An 18,610-nucleotide genomic window follows, 5' to 3' on the forward strand; every position below is an offset into this window, starting at 1 on the left:
AAATGCATAGATTTTTGATGTCGAATGATAAACTGAAATAACTGTTAATCTGGGAAAAGGAGAGGGATTAACCTCCAAATCGTTCTTCAGCCACTCGTACTGCTTGAAGAGAAGGTCCTTGCCGTATTTAAGATAAAAGTACACTTCGGTGGAAAAGGAGATGATGTGCGCTGACCCCAGGTTCCAGCTGCAGACACATTACAATTATACACAGCTTCGACCCAGCAGAGGAAGCATTTCCCGATAAGGAAACACTGGCGTCACATGGGGTGAAAAACACTCCAATATCCAGAATTTGTCACTCATGTCCACTTTTCCTCAAAAGGCTTTTTGGCTGTAAAGCTGATTACATGTTAATCCTGCACTATGAATGAAAAAGTACTGTTTGTGCGCTACACAAGTGGCTGAACAGTTTCCAGTAGCACTTTTTGGAGTTCCTCTTTCCTTCCAGTTGATCCTTAGCGTGCCGGAGAGTGCAGGACTCGAAGCCAGCAGGCCCGCCTGCGTTCAGGCCCACAGAGAGTAAGCCTGCGGTCTGGCAGAGTATTATCTTTCTGTCTGAGAGGAGGAGGTCTGCAGAGGGCAATGAGTCACCAAGTCCGATGTATGGCTCCTTTGTGCAGCTGGCGCTCCAAAGATAGGAGAGGCAAGCTCTGCGCTCCTCTGCTGACTTTTACAGCTCAGTAATACTTACTGAAATACACCAGGAGCTTTGGCACCTTGCAAGGATTCCTTTTTGCTAGAAGTGAGTGTACAGTCTGTTCTACCAATTCAGTATTTTATTATTTCAGCTTCCTCTGCACATTAAAGCCCATCTCAACTAAAATGTCTTATTTACCTGTACCACAGGCTCTCAGTCTGGCCTGGCATGCTGAAGCGATTCCTGTAGTTTGAGAAGTTGCTGTGGAGAGAGAAATTGGGAGAAATACAATTAGACAAACTGATCATACAATCTCCATTCCTTGAATACATAATAAGCAGCAATTAAGACCACAAACTGCTGCTTTCTCCTAGCTTGTGGCGCATACACCAGAGCTAAAAGAAGCTAAAAATAGATCCAAAATACACTCATGGTAATTCCATGCTTTCTCGAAAATATACTGAGACAGCAGTTCCCGAGCTAACCATGTATGTTTGTTTTCATTCTTTTCTATATTCTCTTTTCAGCTTTGAAAAGAAAAAAAAAATCAAAACAACTCTAAACTTGCAGTGGTTGTATCTGCGTCAAGCTTGGTAAAAACTGCAGCAGATCTCTGGTCTTTAACGAAACGTACACACTGGCTACTTGGATGTGCATTTCCAAATTAAGGGTTGCGTAAAGCCTCCGTGACATCACCCCAAATCTCTGAATCACGGTCACTCACTGGAGCCAGATAATCAGAAATTGGTCAATGCCGGGGAGTCTAAGTGGAGATGAGGCTGGATAAGAAAGTCGGGGCCTTCCCATGTCAGTTATGTATTTTTGCCTCTAAATGCACCCCTTTCAAAACCATAATTTCCTGTTGAAAATAAAACTTTAATTTCAGATCATGTAGTCATTAGGACAGTCACAGTTTCAATTTTCAACTCTTATTGGTCCAAATATAGAAGGATCTTTGCAGTGACCAGTTGAACACTGCTCATTTTACATCATCAGATTAAAATGTGGTCTGATGATGGTTGATTTAACTGAAAACTCAGGAGCAACAAAGACAGAATTTTAAAATGTTACAAAGGCTGAATGATGGAAAAGGAAACAGCTCTCCAGCTAACAGCTAATCCACTGATCTCCTTTCACGGTTTTTACTTTCAGCATAAAGGCAGGACCCAGACTTCTCAATGGGCCATTAATCAGGCAAGGTGATGAGGATAATTGTTTTCTTATCTTACATAAGGGAGATGGAAAAAAAAAAAAAACTATTTCCTGAGCAGCAGCCCCTGTACGGCGAGACAACTCGGCCCTCTGTACCGACTGGGTTAACAAAAAAGTTTGAGGTTAAGTCGAGAAGAACTGCGTCACAGGTCAAGAGACAGAAATGGTACACAAAAAGAACAAACTTTTATGAATGCTGGATGGGATTAACATTAACGAGGCCTGCAGCTTCTGTGGACAGTGACGTCTCGTCTGAATTACTCGAATCATATTTCGGAGAAGGTAAACAACAGGGATGAGACCTCTTCCTGACCAAATCAGTCAGAATCATTTTTTCCACATTAAAGTTCTGATCAGGGTACTGAATCAGGAAAACACTGGTTCATACTCCCATCTTGTGGTTAGGAAAGGTATGAGCAAACATCTGGAAGCCTATTTCTACCCAGAAGGAATAAATAACAGCATTTTTTATCTTAATACATACTATAATCAGTAGGAATTCAGGAAGTGATGTAGCAGCATGCCGAAAGGAAAACTTAGCCTTTAAAACCAAGCAAAGGCTTTAAAGGAGCTCAGCTGTGGAAAATCTGATTGAAAACAAATATGATTAGAATATGTTTGTCTTATTAATCAGGACTAAAAGATTCAAGGATAACATGAGTCATTTTCTCTAACCTCCAAATATATTTGTTTCCAAGTTCGATTTCATATAAAAAATAAAAATGTAACGGATGCTTAACTCAATTTGAAACAGACTTTCCATCCTCATCAGATCTTTCCCTTCATCATCTGTTGAGCTGAATCCACGCAGCATGATAAACAGAAGGAAGCAGTAATTATATTTCCTACTCTCGTCTCGAGATATTGTTTCAAATGGTGACCGTTATTTCCCCATTTCCAAAGCAGGGATAAAGAGCCATCCACTGTGCTAAATGAACAAAGACAGTCTTGATTGGTGCCTCAGCATCTTCTGTGGACCCTCTGTTCTCATCCTGCTGGAATGCTGAGTGAAAACTTTTGCGGTTAGCCCATCTCAGTTGCTTTTCGCCCGTTTGGTTTCGAGGTTGGAAATATAGAGGAACGGTGAAAGAGAGCACAACAAACAGCAGCCACCAGCTGCTGGAATAGTTTTTGGGATTCTGAGCTACACCACAGAACAAAACAGACATTTAGGTATCAATGGAGGCAAGAAGAGCTGGTTTTCAGGTTATGTAATGCAGCGAAATGACTCTTGATACTGGGTTCTGAAGTCGGGGTGCAGCGCCAAGAAAAAGAGACTACTGTTAACAGCTCTTTAATAAAACCCAGGCTGCAGACGCATTACACATGGAAAGGCACACTGGAGATCAGGCCTACTACAGCAGTGGCGAGTAAATATTATGCTGCAGGACTCGATAGATCTAAATGTTTCAGCATGCAAGACAAATACTGACTCCAGGCACATTTAAGGATCTGTTCGCTGCTGATTGTAATGAGCAAAAATCAAATAAAAGCTGCCAAGCATTTTGTTTTGGTCACACTAGTTTGTTAAATAAAAATAGCATTTTTAATTTGATGCAGCACTGTTGTGTTTACATTTTAAGGATTATCATTAGTCAATCTGCATCTTGTTTTCTAGAGTATTAAACTGACTTTTTAAAGTAAAAATCCCATCAAATTGTGTAAAAAGTCCTTTTGACCAAACCAGAAAAGTCCAAAAATTTAAAGTTTACAGGATCGATTCAATCCAGTTTATTTATATAACGCAAATTGACAACAAACAAATCTTGTGAATCAGACAGACATAAGCAGCAATTTGTCACAAAAGAACTAGTAAAAAAACTTCAATGAGCCTTAAAATCAAGGGCCTAAAATTTTTTTATGTGTAAAATCTTATCTTGCTGTCGTTTGTCCTTGTCTCGTCTGTCCACAACAGTTATTGGGGGGGAAATGCCCCCGACATATTCAGAAACGAATACCTAAAAATGCACGTCGAGCTGTCTCTATCACATGCTAAGTCCATGGAGTGAAAAGCAGACACTGGGCAGATAATTAATCCCAGGCAGATAAATGTTTGTTTTGGAGAGCCTTGCCTTGATTAGACGGTGGTGGTTGCTGATGTGGCTCCAACACGGAGACACAAATACCTCCCATCTGTTCAAGAACTAAAGTGAAGAGTTCTCCAAAGAACCAAGTGTGGTCTATTTGGTACCAAAAACTGTGGCTTACAACACAAACCAGCCTCCCCCCCCCAAAAAAATGAAAAACAGCACGAGTCGAAGTTTTTGCATCTGCCTCTGTGACCTGACCAGACGAAGAAGGAGAAGGAACGTTTTAGTGTTGACGCCCTGATCAATGAAGCTGCCGCGATGGAGAAGGTCAGGAGAGACATATACGATTGAATTCCACCTACTACGCAGCCTCGTGGTTGCCTGGACAGGTCATGTAGGGCACGTAGGCTGCTATGGACTGGATCTGCCTCATGAACTCATCTCCGACTCGGGCATTGTCCTGGAACAGAGCCGTTCAGCCAGTAAACACGACGCCAAAGATTACTCTGTGAGAAAAGAAACTCAAGATAGATTGTTAGCCTAAGAACAATGGCCCGACAGCTAATCTGGGTGAAAGGGGATCGGGTTGTCCAACTCAGGAACGTTTCTGTAAACCTTTTGTTTCTGTTAGCCTCAGTTTTGTCATCACTGAGGTCTCCTTTTGCTTTGTCCATGTTTGTGGGTTTGGCTTTAGCTGTTCTTCATTAGTGTGTTTTATTTAAACTACGCGCAGTCTCCGTTTCTATGATTTTGGGTACTGTTAGGATTGATATGATGTATCACTTGTATGTTTTGATTTTATTATTTTACTGTGTGAATGCTGAGTCACACAACAAAATAATGTGACATGTAATATGTAACTATTCTGTCTGTGGCTTTTGTTTTTTGTAACTTTTATACTTTTATTTAACAAATATTTTCTGCATAAAAATACATTACAGATCTACAATTCCTTTAAAAACATTGCTCTCTTTGAAATCTATCTTTTAGCTTTAACAACTCAGTTTCAGCTTTTTTTTTTAGCTAATTCCTTCAGTCATTTAGCGCTAAGTATTGACACTGCATTTTGGCAGAAAATACAACTTTTTGAGGGTTAACTTTTTAACACTCATTCAGGGACAGTCAGGGACTACAGATTGTGCATTGTCCCTGTCAAATAAACTAATATTAAATCCCCTTCCATTCAGTTGGAGTCATTCACATTTGTTTAAAATGGAATAGGTCTATTTTCCAGACAGATTTTTTTTTCTTAAAGTATGACTAGCATACAAAACAAACCGCACTGAAACCAGATTCTGTCTTAGATTTCCTCCGACTGTGTGACGACCTTTAGAAGCCCTGTGTGGTTTCTTTCCGCTCTGGTTGCTTTTACCTGCGACAACAAAACAACATCCTCCCCTCTTTTCTGTTTTTCTCCTTAAAAACATGGGTGAAACCACAGAGCATTTGTGAGACATTCCAACTGAAAACGTAGCTTGAATGAATTATGGTTGAGTTTTGAAGGGAGCTCTGCTGATTCTATTTATCCGTTTCTTCAAATTAAATAAAAAACATTAGTAATGCGGCAAAATTGTTTAAGGGAAAGGGATATTAGCATCCGATGGGCTCAGATATGTTATTGGGACCTGTGGTTTTGAACTGCATCACTTTTTTTCATGAAATACTTGGGCGACATGACCCTGCTTCTCATCTTTCACCAAAAGGCTTAGGGCATCTCACAGTAATGTTAATGTCCCGACCACAGCCGAGCGACTGTATGTGCCTTAATAATAAACAGTGGTTAACTTTGGGAAGAGGGCAGCTGAGGAAAGTGAAGTGGCTTATCTCATCTGTCACTATTGAGTTAAAAGAGCCTGGAGCGTCAACGAGAGAAACTCGCAGTCGTTGTCCTTAATTGAAACTAGGCACAAATTTAGTCGTTATTAAGAAAATAAGAAAGAAATCTGGGTGAAGTACCTCGTCCATGTCGTAGGCAAAGTCCCCTGAAAAGCAGAAAAAACAGATTCACAGATTAGAACTGATCTTCCAGCAGAGTTTAAGATTTTACTTTCCAACAAAGTGTAAAAAAGGAGATTTATGTTCAGCGAACTGCACCAATACAGTGTCAGAAAAATGTTTTTATCATGCATAAGTAAAATAACCAAGGAATTGTTTTAGAGGTGCTAGGAGACTAATTTGATGTTCGGATTGCAGACATCAGTGTCACAATAATCCTATAATCATTTACTTTCTGATTATAGTGCCTCTTTATATTATTCTGTCTATATAATTTCCAAGCAAAGCCATTTTTATTTTGTTCGGCCTTTCTCATCACACTTCTGTTCACCTTTTAGCCTTGACTGACCTTTATCAAGCAGTTAGTTGTCTTACACTAATCCTTCTCTCATTAACATTAAGTCTGAACCAACTCCCAGTGATTCAATCTATTCTGCTCCTCTGATTGGTGATTTTTTTTTTCACTTTCTCAAGCCTGAGAGCCGAAGCTGTAAATTGTTTCCTGAGTCAAAGCAGACTGGGTTTTCCTCACCATGTTTGTTGTAATTCCCTCATGGGATTTTTCCCATTTTACGCCCTAATCTAATCAATTTACCTGTTGCTGCAGCTTCTCCTGACATTTCTTTCCTTAACTTCTCTCCTGTTGAATCCTTTAAAATATCAGATTTGAAAAAAAATATTTGGTTGGAGTTTGGGATGTGTTAGCGATTAGCCCAAATCTGGACCTGTGTTGTAGAAATGAGGCCTAAAATTTTATTTAGATCAAATTTGGCTTTAGAATGTTGTTGTTTTTTTTAATCACCTCATCATCTGATCCACAGTCCCCATCCACTACCTTATTGAACTTTGCTCTGCTGCTGTTGTGCCTTCATAAAGCAAATAAAGAGTAGCAGCTGACTCTCACACAGTCTTTGGTCCGATTGCTTTGCACTTTTTTATACTGCTTGGATGTTTAAAACATGACCAAAGAGTGGACATTTAATGTAAATGGCTTTGTCGTCAAAGGTAATAGAAAGTAAAGAAAAATAATCTTCTCCAAAATTAAACGTTCAAGTCTTTTTGGTAAATCCATTTTCCAACGACATACACCTGCTTTCTGTTTAGATTTTACAAGCCACTCACATTTTAAAGTGAGCTGAAAGAAACCCAACACACATTTTTTCAAAGTCAGTACTGTTAATAATTAATACTGCAGACATTTCTTTTGCAAATGAGCAAACTTACAAAATTTGCTTAATGCAGTGTCAGGTATCTGTGCAAGACTGATGTTTTGAGCTGCTGTTAATAACATTAATTACTCTTTACTAGCTCTTTAAGTGCAGAATTATAATCTTTACATCCACGTAGAGGTTACCTATGTGCAGTATGACATCATACATGCCGAGTTGAGTCTCTTTTTGCAGTCGAGCCAGAGACTGAGGGTTCTCATTGCCCAGATCTCCGTAAAATGCAAACCTGGGACTGAAACCTAAGCTGTCGTTCAGCGCAGTGAAGAGGAATCTATCGCTCCAGCCGTCATCGCCACCGCAGTGATAGACTATAAAAATTAAAATTAATACGTGTTAAAAGGTGAGTAAGCCTGACAGGTCGAAAAACTAACGTCAGGGATACCAAAGCGCCACCCACCGTACGTCGCAGCAGGTTTGAGGCCTGTAAGAGTCACTCTGTGGATGAACATCTTCCTCTTCTCCGCCCCTGAGTCCACAAACAGAGTGGCATCACCTTTGGCATTCATCTCAAAGAGCCGACCGCCCAAAAGACCATACTCCACCCTGCTCTGTGTCTTCTTAAAGGTGGTCCAGGTCACCACCATGGAATTAGGTACTCCTGTAAACAAAAAAACATTTTAAAAACCTGCTGTATGAGAAATGTGATGCTCACAGATAGGCTGACATCAATTACTCTCACATTTCTAAAAGTCAGGTAATGCTTATGCTGCTAAGGCATTCACTATGACCTGTTTAACTACCATGACTATCACATGTCCCTTCAGCATACAGGAGCGTGATTCAGGATCTAAATTTAGCTGCCTTTTTACAGATTGATCAAATGCTACACAGTTAAAGATAATATCAGACGATTTAGTCTTGGCTTTAGTAATTATTATTGAGAGATTTAGATAAAACATCTTACAAAACACAAAGAGGAAGTTGCATTCCCAAACTAAAACAAATGAGATTGAGGAGCAAGGGTTAAACACGTACCTGCATAGGAGAGGTGCACTTGCTCTGGCTGGGTCCAGATAGGAGGAACGGCAAACACAAACAGGGGAGCGAGGCTCAAAAAAGCGAGGGCAGCATGAGCTGGCACCATTCTGACGCTGAGTCGTCGCAGTGAATGCCTGGCGAAAGAAGCCACAAATCCAACAGCACTGTCACTTCAATCACATGATCCAAAACTCACAGGAAACTGAAGCGCACTGTCCTGCCCTCAGGGACAGCTTTCAAAGTGCTGAGCGCCAGTAAAACACCGACTCACAGACCGTGTTTTGGTCCCCGGGTGAAGGAAGTCCTCATCAGTTAAGCTGCAGAACCAAAAACAGCACAGTCAGCGAGAAGGACAGAAATCAGCTGATCTTGTTTTTCATTGTGCTCTGCAGGGAAATTAAATGAAAAAGGTCAAACCCACACGCCAAGGCTTGCAGATCAAATGAAGCACGAAGCACAAACACGGTGACAACTCAGGAAGATTATACCACAGAAGTTTAAATTAAAGCTAAAACGTACCTGCAAACTTCAGTCCTGTTCAGCTGACTGTGAAATCACCTGACTGGTTTGAATAATAACTTCCAGTAAAAATCTAAAACATGTTGACACAACAGCCGCTAGAGGGTGTCCGGTGCCCCTCAATCTAAAATGAATAGAATTTATTTATACTCTTGTACTGGGCGGTATCTAATGTCTGCTAGCTCTTCTGAAAGAATGAAAGGGAATGATCTAATTTATCAGCGTTTGGGAAACGAAAACACGGTGAGTACGACAGCTGCGCCATGTAGAAAGGTCTTTGGACCTGAAAAGTGTTGTAATGCGGCGACTTTCTATCGGTGTGCCTAAACAGCTGTAATTTACCCGTTTTTAATCTCATTAGCTGCTAGCTAAATTGCTTAATTATAAGCTACCGGTTTGCGAAGATCTTAACTTAAGTTATGAAGTCACGTACGATAACAAAGCTGTTTTATTTTGCCTCTAAGAGACTTACACTTTGACAAACCATAGTGAACGACGGTCTCCGAACCCAGAAAGTCCACTGCTCAGAATAAATAATGAATAAATGAATAAATCTTTACACTTTTAACACGAACGCGACCAACGGCAGTTCAACCGGAGCCACTACCTACGCCATTGTATAAAAAAACAATAACAAAGCCGAAAGGAATTATGGGATATGGTGTTTTTTGTCGCTGACTTTGCTTCAAGTAAATTAACTTGAAAAATAACAAAAAAATATATATTGCTACGTTTTATTGTTATTGTTTAAATCAGGTTACAAACGATAGAACAGCAAAGCTAAAGTTCAATGCAATGATTGCCAGATTAAAATAAATTAAAAAAATTAGAGAACATTTTATTTAAAGTAAAGTTTATGCTTATATATATATGTATAGTACAAAGATAAATTAAACTTTAACCTAAAGCTATTACTAATAAACTTAGTTTATTCTCATCGGGCCACTGATTCTTCCTTTTAGGGACACAAATTTCTATTTTGATTGAGCTTGTAGTACAGCTAGCTTTTTAAAAAATAACTATAAAATGGCTTCTCCTTTATTTAGATCTGATGGACTCCAGCAGCGAAAACGGGAAAGGCATTCATTCTGAGGCAGCACAGTACAGAGTAAGCTATGCTCATAGGAGAAATGCAAAACAGGTCAGCTAAGTGACATTACGGTTCATAAATCAGTTTTTTCCATTTTTAGGCACTTGTTCTTCACACCCTGTTGTGTTTCTAAATGCAGGTGGAATATGACAAACATGAGGAGTTCAACAAAAAAAGGTATTCCATCCAACATTTGTGTGTCTCTGCTTCAGTTGCACTGCAGTTCTGCTCAGCATGTTTGAACATTTTACAATATCCAGATATCCAGTTAGTCGCTCTGGCAACAACAACCCGGGAAGGCTGAAGAGGGTCGTGTCATGCAAGAGGAAAACCCACCATCTGACAGTAGTTCGACGGAAACAGCTCCGATCTGGGAGGAATTTAGATGCAACAAACAAGGAAAATGAGATGAAACATTTGCAAGACGCACAGCAGGACATATTCTTTATGGACCCACAGGAGTTCCCACTAAATGTCAGCCATTACAATAATACCAGTGAAAGTGGTTCTGAGCAGACTGACTTCTTCACACTCTATGAGGTAACTATCACAGACCACTCTGCCCATGTCACACTTGTCTGGTTTTCTCTAATACAAAAAACATCTGAACATAATGGCTTTATTTCTAGCTCAGTAAAGATCACAACACAATGACTGATGTGCTGTTTGGAAGAAACCTGAGACTGAAGGTGGCGTTAACATTGTGGAAGAGAAACTTTGGAGAGCTGCTGACATATTTTCTAAAGTATGTACCGTGTAATTATTAAATATGCGTTGTGCAGCACGTTCCCAAGAATTGCAAAGAAAAGTCACATCATTTTCTTTCTTCAGAATTCAAGACACTGGTGTTCTTGTTGATTTTCTCCCTCTAATATGCAAATGGTAAGCCATTTTTAAATTCAAAACACTGGGCACTGACAAGAAAATAATTCATTCATAGCTGTGTTTGCTTTTATTTAATCGACAGCATCGATGAGGATTCAACCAGGATTAACATCGGCTGCTGTGTTGACCTATTTCCTCTCGTTAGGCAAGTCCTCAGCAAGCCATATGAAGAGTGAGTGTTCCCGCTGCTTCCTGTTTGCAACTAAAACACATAATGCACTCAAAAAACAGAAAACCATCTGCACATCATCACCACATACAGGAACTAAAATAATTTTACCTGATATCGTCTCCTTCGTAGGTATCAAATTATTGGTTTTAAGTGGATACATTCGGTTTTAAAAAACTGGTGGGAGGAACTTCAAATGAGTGGCTTCAGTGGATCAGCTTTACCCCAGCAAGATAAGTAGGTCTTTTTATTATTGAATGTTTTTTTCCTGTGGTGACACTGAGGTGCAAAACAGAACAAGAAGAAAAATAACCTCGTATAACCTTTAAAAATAAGCTCGTACAGTAATGTTGTGAAAGCAAACAAAAGACTTGAAAATGACACTGTGCCTGTGGAGATTCTCAGTCGTCCTGGTGATGGTGACCCTGTTCTGTGAAGGTGCTTGAACCGAACGTGAACTGACTTTCTCTGTTAGTATTGAAAACATTTGCTGTTCATTTGAAAGCCGTCTTTATTTGCAACTGAATGGTAACAAATTTTTCAATATGTTTTTCATACTTACTGATTTACTTGTTACAAAGTGACAGTCAAATAATCTTACATCCATTTTCCTTTTTTTTTCTTTTGCACAGAAATTTCCAGGTTTTTAATCATCAGTTGTGGGAGTTGTGGAAGCAGGACCCTCTGTTGAAATCTGTTCCAGCTGTGGCAGGAGAGATGGCCAATGTGAGGGCAAAATAAAGAAGTCACAACATTGTGTGTACATATTTTATATTTTACTGTATAAAAATGATTACTCTTGTTGTTTATTTTTCCCCCTCACAGGTTATTGGTTCGTTCCTGTTTCAACTTAAATGACAGAAGCGAGGATCCAGATTCCATCTTTGTCTGTCATCAGCTGCTGTAACGACCTTGTTAGCTTTTGTGCTTTTAAATAAAAACACAAAGATTGTGCTGGTGGATCTGTGAGTCTGCAATTCATCCTGAAACAGGGAAGGCGCAACAGCAATTCATATATGAAAAATGTAATTCTCTCTTCAGTGATCAAGTAGGACGTTGTAATGATCATGAATTTGTTTTTTTTTTAAGTGCCTCAATCATAAGTTAAAAAAATTGTATTATTGTATTATACTATATTCTTGTTGCTTTGACTGTTTTAGCTACAATAAAACCTTTTTTACACGAAGATTGTTCCTTATCCTTCAGATGCCGGTGGCCCACTCAGCCTTGACCCGAGGAAGCGTCCCTTCTCTGTTGTGATAAAGACAAAACTAATCATGTGAATCACTGACAAACAAACAAGAAATTTTGCACGTCATGGCGAACATGATGGCAGACATTTTAGAAGTTGTTTTGCTGTTTTCTCTGAATACAATCTCATCAGTTTTCATCAAGGCATTTGTGACTGATTATCACAGAAAGGTTTATTTAACTGCACACTGGCATCGAATCCCATCTGATTTGCTTGAATATATAGAGAGATTAAATCACTAAAGCATTGATCTAAAGTGACTGATTGAAACTTTGAGGCTTTTTTCCCACTTAAGTGAACTTTGGCCTCAGGCGCTGTTGAAGTGATTAAAATAAGGCAGAGATATGGGTTTACATTTGGGTTTATCTCACTTGATACAGATAAGAGGAGGTTTGGTCTCTGTAGTGTAATGTGGATCATGGGTCTAAAGTCCAGCTGTAACTGGGTTGGAGAGGCTGCAATTCACTGAACTCTGAATCTGAGCTCTGCAATCATGTTTGCATTCAAGTGCTTTTTATTCAGACTGAGTAGATGAACACGGTACCAGGGGTGGTTCTGGTGTATCAAATTTCTACATCCAGTTTCCCCAGCTCAAAGTAAGCATTACGGTTTTTATACTTCTTTGCAACGTTTTGTAGTGTGTTTTGTATTTAATTCAGTAAATCTTCTAAGCTTGCAACAGCGTACTCATAACAGTAGGTAAACTCAGTTTGTGTGACAGAAGACAGCGAAGGATGAAGTGGTGGAGATCCTGGCTGCATGCAGCGACTGTGCTCCTGCTGAGTGCGACTGGAGTTAAAGTGGAACATCTCCAAGCTGAAAATCTTCATCTTCTTCCCCCAAATGATCAAAGCAAGGTCCTAAACAGTGAGATGAAAGGTATGCGTTTGTGTAGACTTTCGCTGTCATTTTGACTTTTCATATAGCTTGCTTTAATAAAGAACGGATCGAAGAAATTAAGTGCTGAAACTTTTGTAGGACAGGACATCTCTGCAGTGTTATCTGAGAAAATCTGTGGTTGGTCAAATTCCAATTTGCAGATGAAATTACTGAGTGACTCATTGATGATAAGTGTTCTTTGAGATGTGAGATAATTTGGTCAGTAGACAGTTGTTTTTCTAACATACTACATCTAGACTTTTCAGCAGGTTTACCATGAAGACACAAAAAAATGAAGTTGTTTTAGAGTCATCACATTACAAATTCCTGACATGTATTTTGCTCTTTAACACAAGCTAATATTCACACCTACAGTTGGAGAGCCCTAAAAAAGAATATTAAAACATGACTAAAACATGTTCTTGCAATGTGCTGCTGAAATTAAAATCAAAATGATAATTTTCACAACACTGGTTTTACAGCAACTCTAAATTGTTCCTAGTTGTGAGTGAGAGTGTGAATGGCTGTTTGTCTCCTTTGTCTCTATGTGGCCATGTGATGGACTTGAGACCTGTCCAGGGTGTCCCTCGCTTCTCTCACAGTGACTGCTGGAGATAGGCACCAGCTCCACAGGAAGGAAGAAGCGGGCAAAGAAAATGGATGGATGGATGAATAGCTGGTGTTACATCTCACACCTGTAGGGGGTGGCAAAGAACTAAAAATGACCAGACTTAGTAATGTTGCTTCAAAATTGAATTATTAGCTTTAATCTGTGTGGTTGTTGGTATGTTCTTGGTATAGATTATAAGTTTATTTTGATCTGGTTTTTTTTTCAACCTTTTTGACTGAATTGCAGTGTAATGCTTGTAGTGTTCGCTCTCTCCAAACTGATCTTCCTCTTGTTTATGATTTCAGATTATCACTTTTAACCATCAAAAGAAAGACATGAGACCGTATTCTGGGCTGCACACTATGTGAAAAATCTTTTGTTATTGCAATATCAATGTGCAGAAAAGAACTCATTGGACTGCAATAAATCACAGGTTATTTATATTCAAAGGATTAGGCATTTATTCTCTTCATGCCGGTAATATATTTGGCTAATATAAAAGACTCTTTCTGCCCTTGAACCCAATTTAGATGATAGTAGAGAAAAATATGGGTTTATCACAACTAATCACAACTAATGCTGTCATCATAATATTCAACAATAATATCAGAATCATGTTTTTCTGAAATCGTGCAGCCCTAATTTACGAGTCTGAAAGCAGCCAAAGTAATCAGTGCAATGATATTTAATTTCCTTACTCATGCCGGACCTGTTTATTTGCTCAACAGTTCTGCCCAGAGATTGCTATGAAATGCTGATGGCATCTTCAGGCCAGGCCAGAGATGGAGTTTACCTGATCCAACCACATGACTCCCCCATTGTGGCCTTCTGTGCCATGCAGGAAGGAGGCTGGACTGTGGTGCAGCACATCACGGTCAACAGCAGCGTCAATTTTGATCGCACCTGGAATGAGTACAAGAATGGCTTTGGCGATGTCAATGGGGACCACTGGCTGGGAAATGAGCGCCTCCATCAGCTCACCCGTGGTCCTGCCCGCTATAAGCTGGGAGTAAAGCTTGTAGACCAGGATGCTGTCACCAAGATGGGGGAGTATGATCCATTCCTGGTGGAGGGTGAATCAACAGCATACAGACTGAGGCTGGGGTTGTTCCAGGGCACGGCTGTGGACGCTTTGACCCTGGACACGGAGAATTACCTTCACGACAACCAGAAATTCACCACTAAGGACAGAGACAACGACAATTACTTCCAAAACTGTGCCAAGCTAGAGTTTCAAGGTGTGGCAGGAGGGGGTTGGTGGTACGATGCCTGTGCTGGTGCCAATTTGAATCGCAGGAATGTGATTTACTGGCAAAAGGACTGCAACAAGGAGCGACTCTGCAAGTATGCATGGATGATGGTGAAACCTTCAGACACAGTGAAAGTGATCTACAGTGGAGACAGCAAGAAGGATGAGCTATGAACGCATCATTCTCAAGGAGTCCGATATTTCCGTGTAACATTATGACTAGTGACTTTCTGCATGTTCAATTCATCACATTTTATTTAGAAATTATCTTACATGATCACAAAATACTGAAAAGAACCAGAATGTTTTCACGAGCTTGAAAAGCCATATAAAACCGTCAGTATACCCAAACATCTCCATTGTCCTCAGATTGGACGTCTTTTCATTTTTCACAGTTACCCAATAAAAATGTTTCACAACATGTTAGCTTATACTTACAGGAAAAAAATAAACAGCTTTACATTTTCCCCACATTATGTCACAAATTTGCCAGAAGATATGATGACATATTTAACTACACTCATTTAGAGGAAACAAATACTTTATTTTGATACCTAAGAAAAAAAATAAAATCCTGAGAATAAAAAGTAATGAAGAGGTTTTCACAAACATACAGTTAAATCCTCCAGTTCTCCTCCTGATGTAAACATAGACAAGTTAGAGGGATTTAAAGGTTTGTTTTAATACTGTTGAAAGCTGATGCATCATCACAACGACTGTAAGCGAGAAAATACTTAATCTATAATTAATTGTCTGACAAAAGTCAGTGATGAAGGCTTCAGTGATCAAGTAAAACTCTTCAACTAGCAAGCTGTAGGACAACATGTACAATTTTAGCCCTTTGAAATAAAATTTGAAGACTAAAGATTTAAACTGATCTACAAGTGCTTTGACATTTTGGATGTAAGAGCAGAAGGTACAACACAAAATAATTAGTTTTAATAATCTGAAATACAAGTGTTAAACATTATTTTCAAACCTATGTACAATGTCACATATATTGTAAAAAGAAAACGTGTATTTTTCTACTTTTGCAGAATTTAGCAGCAATTATTTTAAACTGCACCACAACTACTGATTAAGGAGCAACACTATATGATGTAAGATCTGAATTCAAAGAGCCAAGCTTGTTGATCTGAGCTTTAATTTACAGTCTTTTTTAAACACAAGTTCATGTCAGCTTGGAGCTGACTGCAGGGTTCTGCCCGTACCAGTATAGCTTCTCCTCAATTCTTTTCTTTTTCCACTGGCAGAGCAGCAGCATGCGGAAAGTCTTTTGGAAATTCTTGTTGCAAAGAGCGTAACACATGGGGTTGACGGTGCTGTTGACGTAGCACAGCCAGTAGCCTAGATGCCAAAGGGAAAGGGGGATGCAGTCTGAGCAGAAAGTTGAAATCAGCACCATGATGTTATAAGGAGTCCACGTTAGGATGAAAGCCAGCAAGATAGCGCTGAGAGTCTGAGCTGCTTTCTTTTCCTTGATAAGCACCATCCTCTTTCTCTTGGTGATCTGGTTTTTCAGAGAGGCATCCATGGTTTTGGACGCCGAGGAGGTGGATGGAACGCTCATGGACTCAGCTGAGGAGAACGCTGACGACATCATTTTGGTGTCTCCATTCTTGCTCTGGTGCTCCACGTGAGCATCTTTGGCCACAGGTTTGAATTTATAGGACACACACTTGTTGCTCCTCTGAGAGCTGCTTTTTGGTGGCGTCTGGAAGAAACTGTCTTCATCATAGCTGCTGAGCTGCTCGCTCTCGTTGCCCACTCTGCTTTTGCTGGCTTCACAAGCCTGGTTCCTGAAGGAGGCCCGAAGGCCCCCTGGAGACACCGGCCTGTCCTCGTCCTCAGAGGAGGCATAACTGTTGAAGGTTGTGAGCTGACCAGCTTTGGACCACTCATCACTGGTGGAGGTGGCTGATTTGGCGTTGCTCCTGCTAGAGGATGACCAGGAGGCTTGGTTCTGATCATGTGAAGCCGACCTTAGCTTACAACTAAAACATGATCTGACAATAGTTTTCTGGGGCTGTGTCTCCCCCGAGTCTGTTGAATAATTAACCCCCTGAAGTTCTGCCAGATCCTTGGTCCTCTTTTCTGTCTCTTTGTAGATTCGACAGTAGAGAATTGTCATAATTGACACAGGAATGTAAAAGGCAGCGATTGCTGTTCCAAATGTTATCACAGGCTCTGAGAAAAACTGGATCTGGCATTGCCTCTCAGGAACTGTCCTTTTTCCAACAAAGTATTGCCAGCAAAGAATTGGCGGAGCCCACAGAATCAGGGACACCAGCCAAGCCAAACCTATCATGATTCCAGCTCGTCTGGGAGTCCGCTTGGCCCTGTAAGTCAGAGGCCTTGTGATGGAGAAATATCTATCGAAACTGATCACCAGCAGGTTCATGACTGAGGCGTTGCTGGCTACGTAGTCCAGTGCCAACCACAGGTCACAGGCAAGGTTCCCTAAGGCCCAGTAGCCCATAAGTATGTAGGAAGTGTACAGATTCATGGAGAAAACACCTATGATGAGGTCTGCAGCTGCCAGACTCAGCAGGTAATAATTGTTCACCGTCTTCAGTTGGCTGTTGACTTTAAAGGAGAGCATCACAAGAACATTCCCCACGATGGTGATCAGGCTGACAATAGCTGACACAGTGGCGATGGTGATTACCTCCCAGAGACTGTGAGTGACCAGGTGGATATCCATCGCACTGGTGTTCATTGTGGAGTTTAATATGTTTTCTCCTTCCATGGTGTTCTTTACTGGCATCCATTCATCACAGCCGTGTTTAAAGTTCTCTTTTCCCAGTGGAGCTTCTGAAAAGAAAAGGAAAAAAACAAGACAAGAAAGGTTACTCTTTCTTCTGCCAAAAGAAGGCATCAGTTGGGGATTTTGACAATCAAACTGTCAAACATTAAATGAAAATAAAAACAGGGCTCATATTATTACTATTATTATCTATAATAATAGTTCTGTTTGTTTGTTTTTTGTTTGTTTTTTTTGCTTTACAGCTTTTGAGGTTGATGTGTTCAAAATTAATGTTCATGCTGGGAATATATATAAAAATTTGACATTTTGTTTTGTTTTCTTTGATAAAACATGCAAAGAAGTGATAAATCTGAATTGAAGGACTCATGCAGCAGCAATCTATTAGGTATTTATGTCCCTTCATCTTTAAAATTGTGTAATACAGTATTGTCTGATTTCTTGTGTGGCCAAAACCCTTTAATAAAAAATTAAAAGCAAACTATAAACTGAACAAACAGCACTCCTCATGTAGAAAACAAGAAGCTTATCTCTAGTTGTGTCTTATTTTAAGAATCAGTCATTTTGAGAAGTGTAAATGCTAATTAAGTAAAACCCATGTTATAACTATGAAAATAATACTCATACATACATACCTTTTAATCTCACTGCTAACTTATTGTTAGCTTTACACCAAAGTGAGATTTTGTCATGATTTGTTTATGCGTTAAATTAAATTACTCTAAAGATTTTATGTGTGGTAAGTTTGAAAGACTTTGCAGTATACTCAGACACATTTGCCAAAACAACAGCTGTTTGGTTTCAGGACTTGTGTCAGTTCGACAACTCAGGAAAGTTGACTCTCCTGTACATTAAATGGCCCCACAACCTGAAGCAGCAGAGCAACTCGGCAATACCTGCATTTTTCCTCCAACATCAGTAGAGGGTACTAGACACTCTCTGTATATAAAAACTCGGTGCACATGCTCAATGCTAGCAGAGATGCAAATCCACATTTCCTAAAGGTTTCATTAAAATCCGACTAGTGGTCTATGAGATATTTTGCCAACAGAGAGGCTAAAAAAATCTTCTAATAATCCTCTGCCTTCATTTTTTGGTGGTGATCAATA

The 18,610-nt window shown here is 39.8% G+C and overlaps 4 protein-coding genes across 10 annotated transcripts in view; 2 read left to right on the top strand and 2 right to left on the bottom strand.

Moving 5' to 3' along the window:
• acp7 (acid phosphatase 7, tartrate resistant (putative)) overlaps nucleotides 1-9,231 on the bottom strand; it is an 11,757-nt gene extending 2,526 nt beyond the window's left edge. The window contains exons 1-9 of one of the 5 annotated variants that reach the window (XM_037977802.1): nucleotides 9,076-9,231; nucleotides 8,356-8,401; nucleotides 8,082-8,218; nucleotides 7,504-7,704; nucleotides 7,232-7,414; nucleotides 5,839-5,864; nucleotides 4,245-4,342; nucleotides 839-901; nucleotides 73-187 (exon numbers count right to left, since the gene is read on the bottom strand). In XM_037977802.1, coding sequence (XP_037833730.1) covers nucleotides 73-187; nucleotides 839-901; nucleotides 4,245-4,342; nucleotides 5,839-5,864; nucleotides 7,232-7,414; nucleotides 7,504-7,704; nucleotides 8,082-8,218; nucleotides 8,356-8,393 — 861 coding nt within the window. In that variant the 5' untranslated portion in view covers nucleotides 8,394-8,401; nucleotides 9,076-9,231. Of the gene's footprint in view, nucleotides 1-72; nucleotides 188-838; nucleotides 902-4,244; nucleotides 4,343-5,838; nucleotides 5,865-7,231; nucleotides 7,415-7,503; nucleotides 7,705-8,081; nucleotides 8,219-8,355; nucleotides 8,415-8,603 lie in introns of those variants that run through there. The other 4 variants (XM_017416777.3, XM_037977803.1, XM_037977804.1 and 1 more) reach the window with 4 other exon arrangements.
• LOC108236257 (KATNB1-like protein 1) overlaps nucleotides 1-11,933 on the top strand; it is a 27,481-nt gene extending 15,548 nt beyond the window's left edge. Inside the window, exons 1-10 of one of the 2 annotated variants that reach the window (XM_017416810.3) lie at nucleotides 8,713-8,846; nucleotides 9,650-9,744; nucleotides 9,833-9,870; nucleotides 9,954-10,233; nucleotides 10,323-10,438; nucleotides 10,525-10,575; nucleotides 10,661-10,750; nucleotides 10,880-10,984; nucleotides 11,380-11,473; nucleotides 11,573-11,933. In XM_017416810.3, the coding sequence (XP_017272299.1) occupies nucleotides 9,655-9,744; nucleotides 9,833-9,870; nucleotides 9,954-10,233; nucleotides 10,323-10,438; nucleotides 10,525-10,575; nucleotides 10,661-10,750; nucleotides 10,880-10,984; nucleotides 11,380-11,473; nucleotides 11,573-11,605 (897 nt within the window). In that variant the 5' untranslated portion in view covers nucleotides 8,713-8,846; nucleotides 9,650-9,654 and the 3' untranslated portion in view covers nucleotides 11,606-11,933. Of the gene's footprint in view, nucleotides 1-8,712; nucleotides 8,847-9,649; nucleotides 9,745-9,832; nucleotides 9,871-9,953; nucleotides 10,234-10,322; nucleotides 10,439-10,524; nucleotides 10,576-10,660; nucleotides 10,751-10,879; nucleotides 10,985-11,379; nucleotides 11,474-11,572 lie in introns of those variants that run through there. The other variant, XM_017416818.3, reaches the window with a different exon arrangement.
• zgc:194887 (uncharacterized protein LOC571819 homolog) lies at nucleotides 11,655-15,625 on the top strand. Of its 2 annotated transcripts, none has more exons than XM_017410415.3 (4): nucleotides 11,655-11,772; nucleotides 11,954-12,595; nucleotides 12,721-12,878; nucleotides 14,217-15,625. In XM_017410415.3, exons 2-4 carry the CDS (start codon nucleotides 12,531-12,533, stop codon nucleotides 14,909-14,911), a joined length of 918 nt encoding a protein of 305 aa, XP_017265904.1. In that variant the 5' UTR covers nucleotides 11,655-11,772; nucleotides 11,954-12,530; the 3' UTR covers nucleotides 14,912-15,625. The 2 variants fall into 2 exon arrangements, with proteins under 2 accessions (XP_017265904.1, XP_017265912.1); XM_017410423.3 differs by having other exon boundaries at nucleotides 12,724-12,878.
• Nucleotides 15,626-15,890: 265 nt separating this feature from the next.
• chrm5a (cholinergic receptor, muscarinic 5a) lies at nucleotides 15,891-17,535 on the bottom strand. The gene has a single exon (XM_017410386.3). It carries the CDS (start codon nucleotides 17,502-17,504, stop codon nucleotides 15,909-15,911), a length of 1,596 nt encoding a protein of 531 aa, XP_017265875.1. The 5' UTR covers nucleotides 17,505-17,535; the 3' UTR covers nucleotides 15,891-15,908.
• Nucleotides 17,536-18,610: the final 1,075 nt, after the last annotated feature.

The sequence above is a fragment of the Kryptolebias marmoratus genome, linkage group LG10, assembly GCF_001649575.2.
Source record: "Kryptolebias marmoratus isolate JLee-2015 linkage group LG10, ASM164957v2, whole genome shotgun sequence".
NCBI lineage: Eukaryota > Metazoa > Chordata > Actinopteri > Cyprinodontiformes > Rivulidae > Kryptolebias > Kryptolebias marmoratus.

Excerpts from the sequence above, each read along its gene's own strand:
- zgc:194887 (XM_017410415.3), top strand. The coding sequence starts at position 12,531 with ATGAACACGGTACCAGGGGTGGTTCTGGTGTATCAAATTTCTACATCC. Across the intron at positions 12,596-12,720 it reads TCCAGTTTCCCCAGCTCAAA|AAGACAGCGAAGGATGAAGT; the intron begins GTAAGCATTACG and ends TTTGTGTGACAG. Across the intron at positions 12,879-14,216 it reads CCTAAACAGTGAGATGAAAG|TTCTGCCCAGAGATTGCTAT; the intron begins GTATGCGTTTGT and ends TTTGCTCAACAG.
- chrm5a (XM_017410386.3), bottom strand. The coding sequence starts at position 17,504 with ATGCCAGTAAAGAACACCATGGAAGGAGAAAACATATTAAACTCCACA.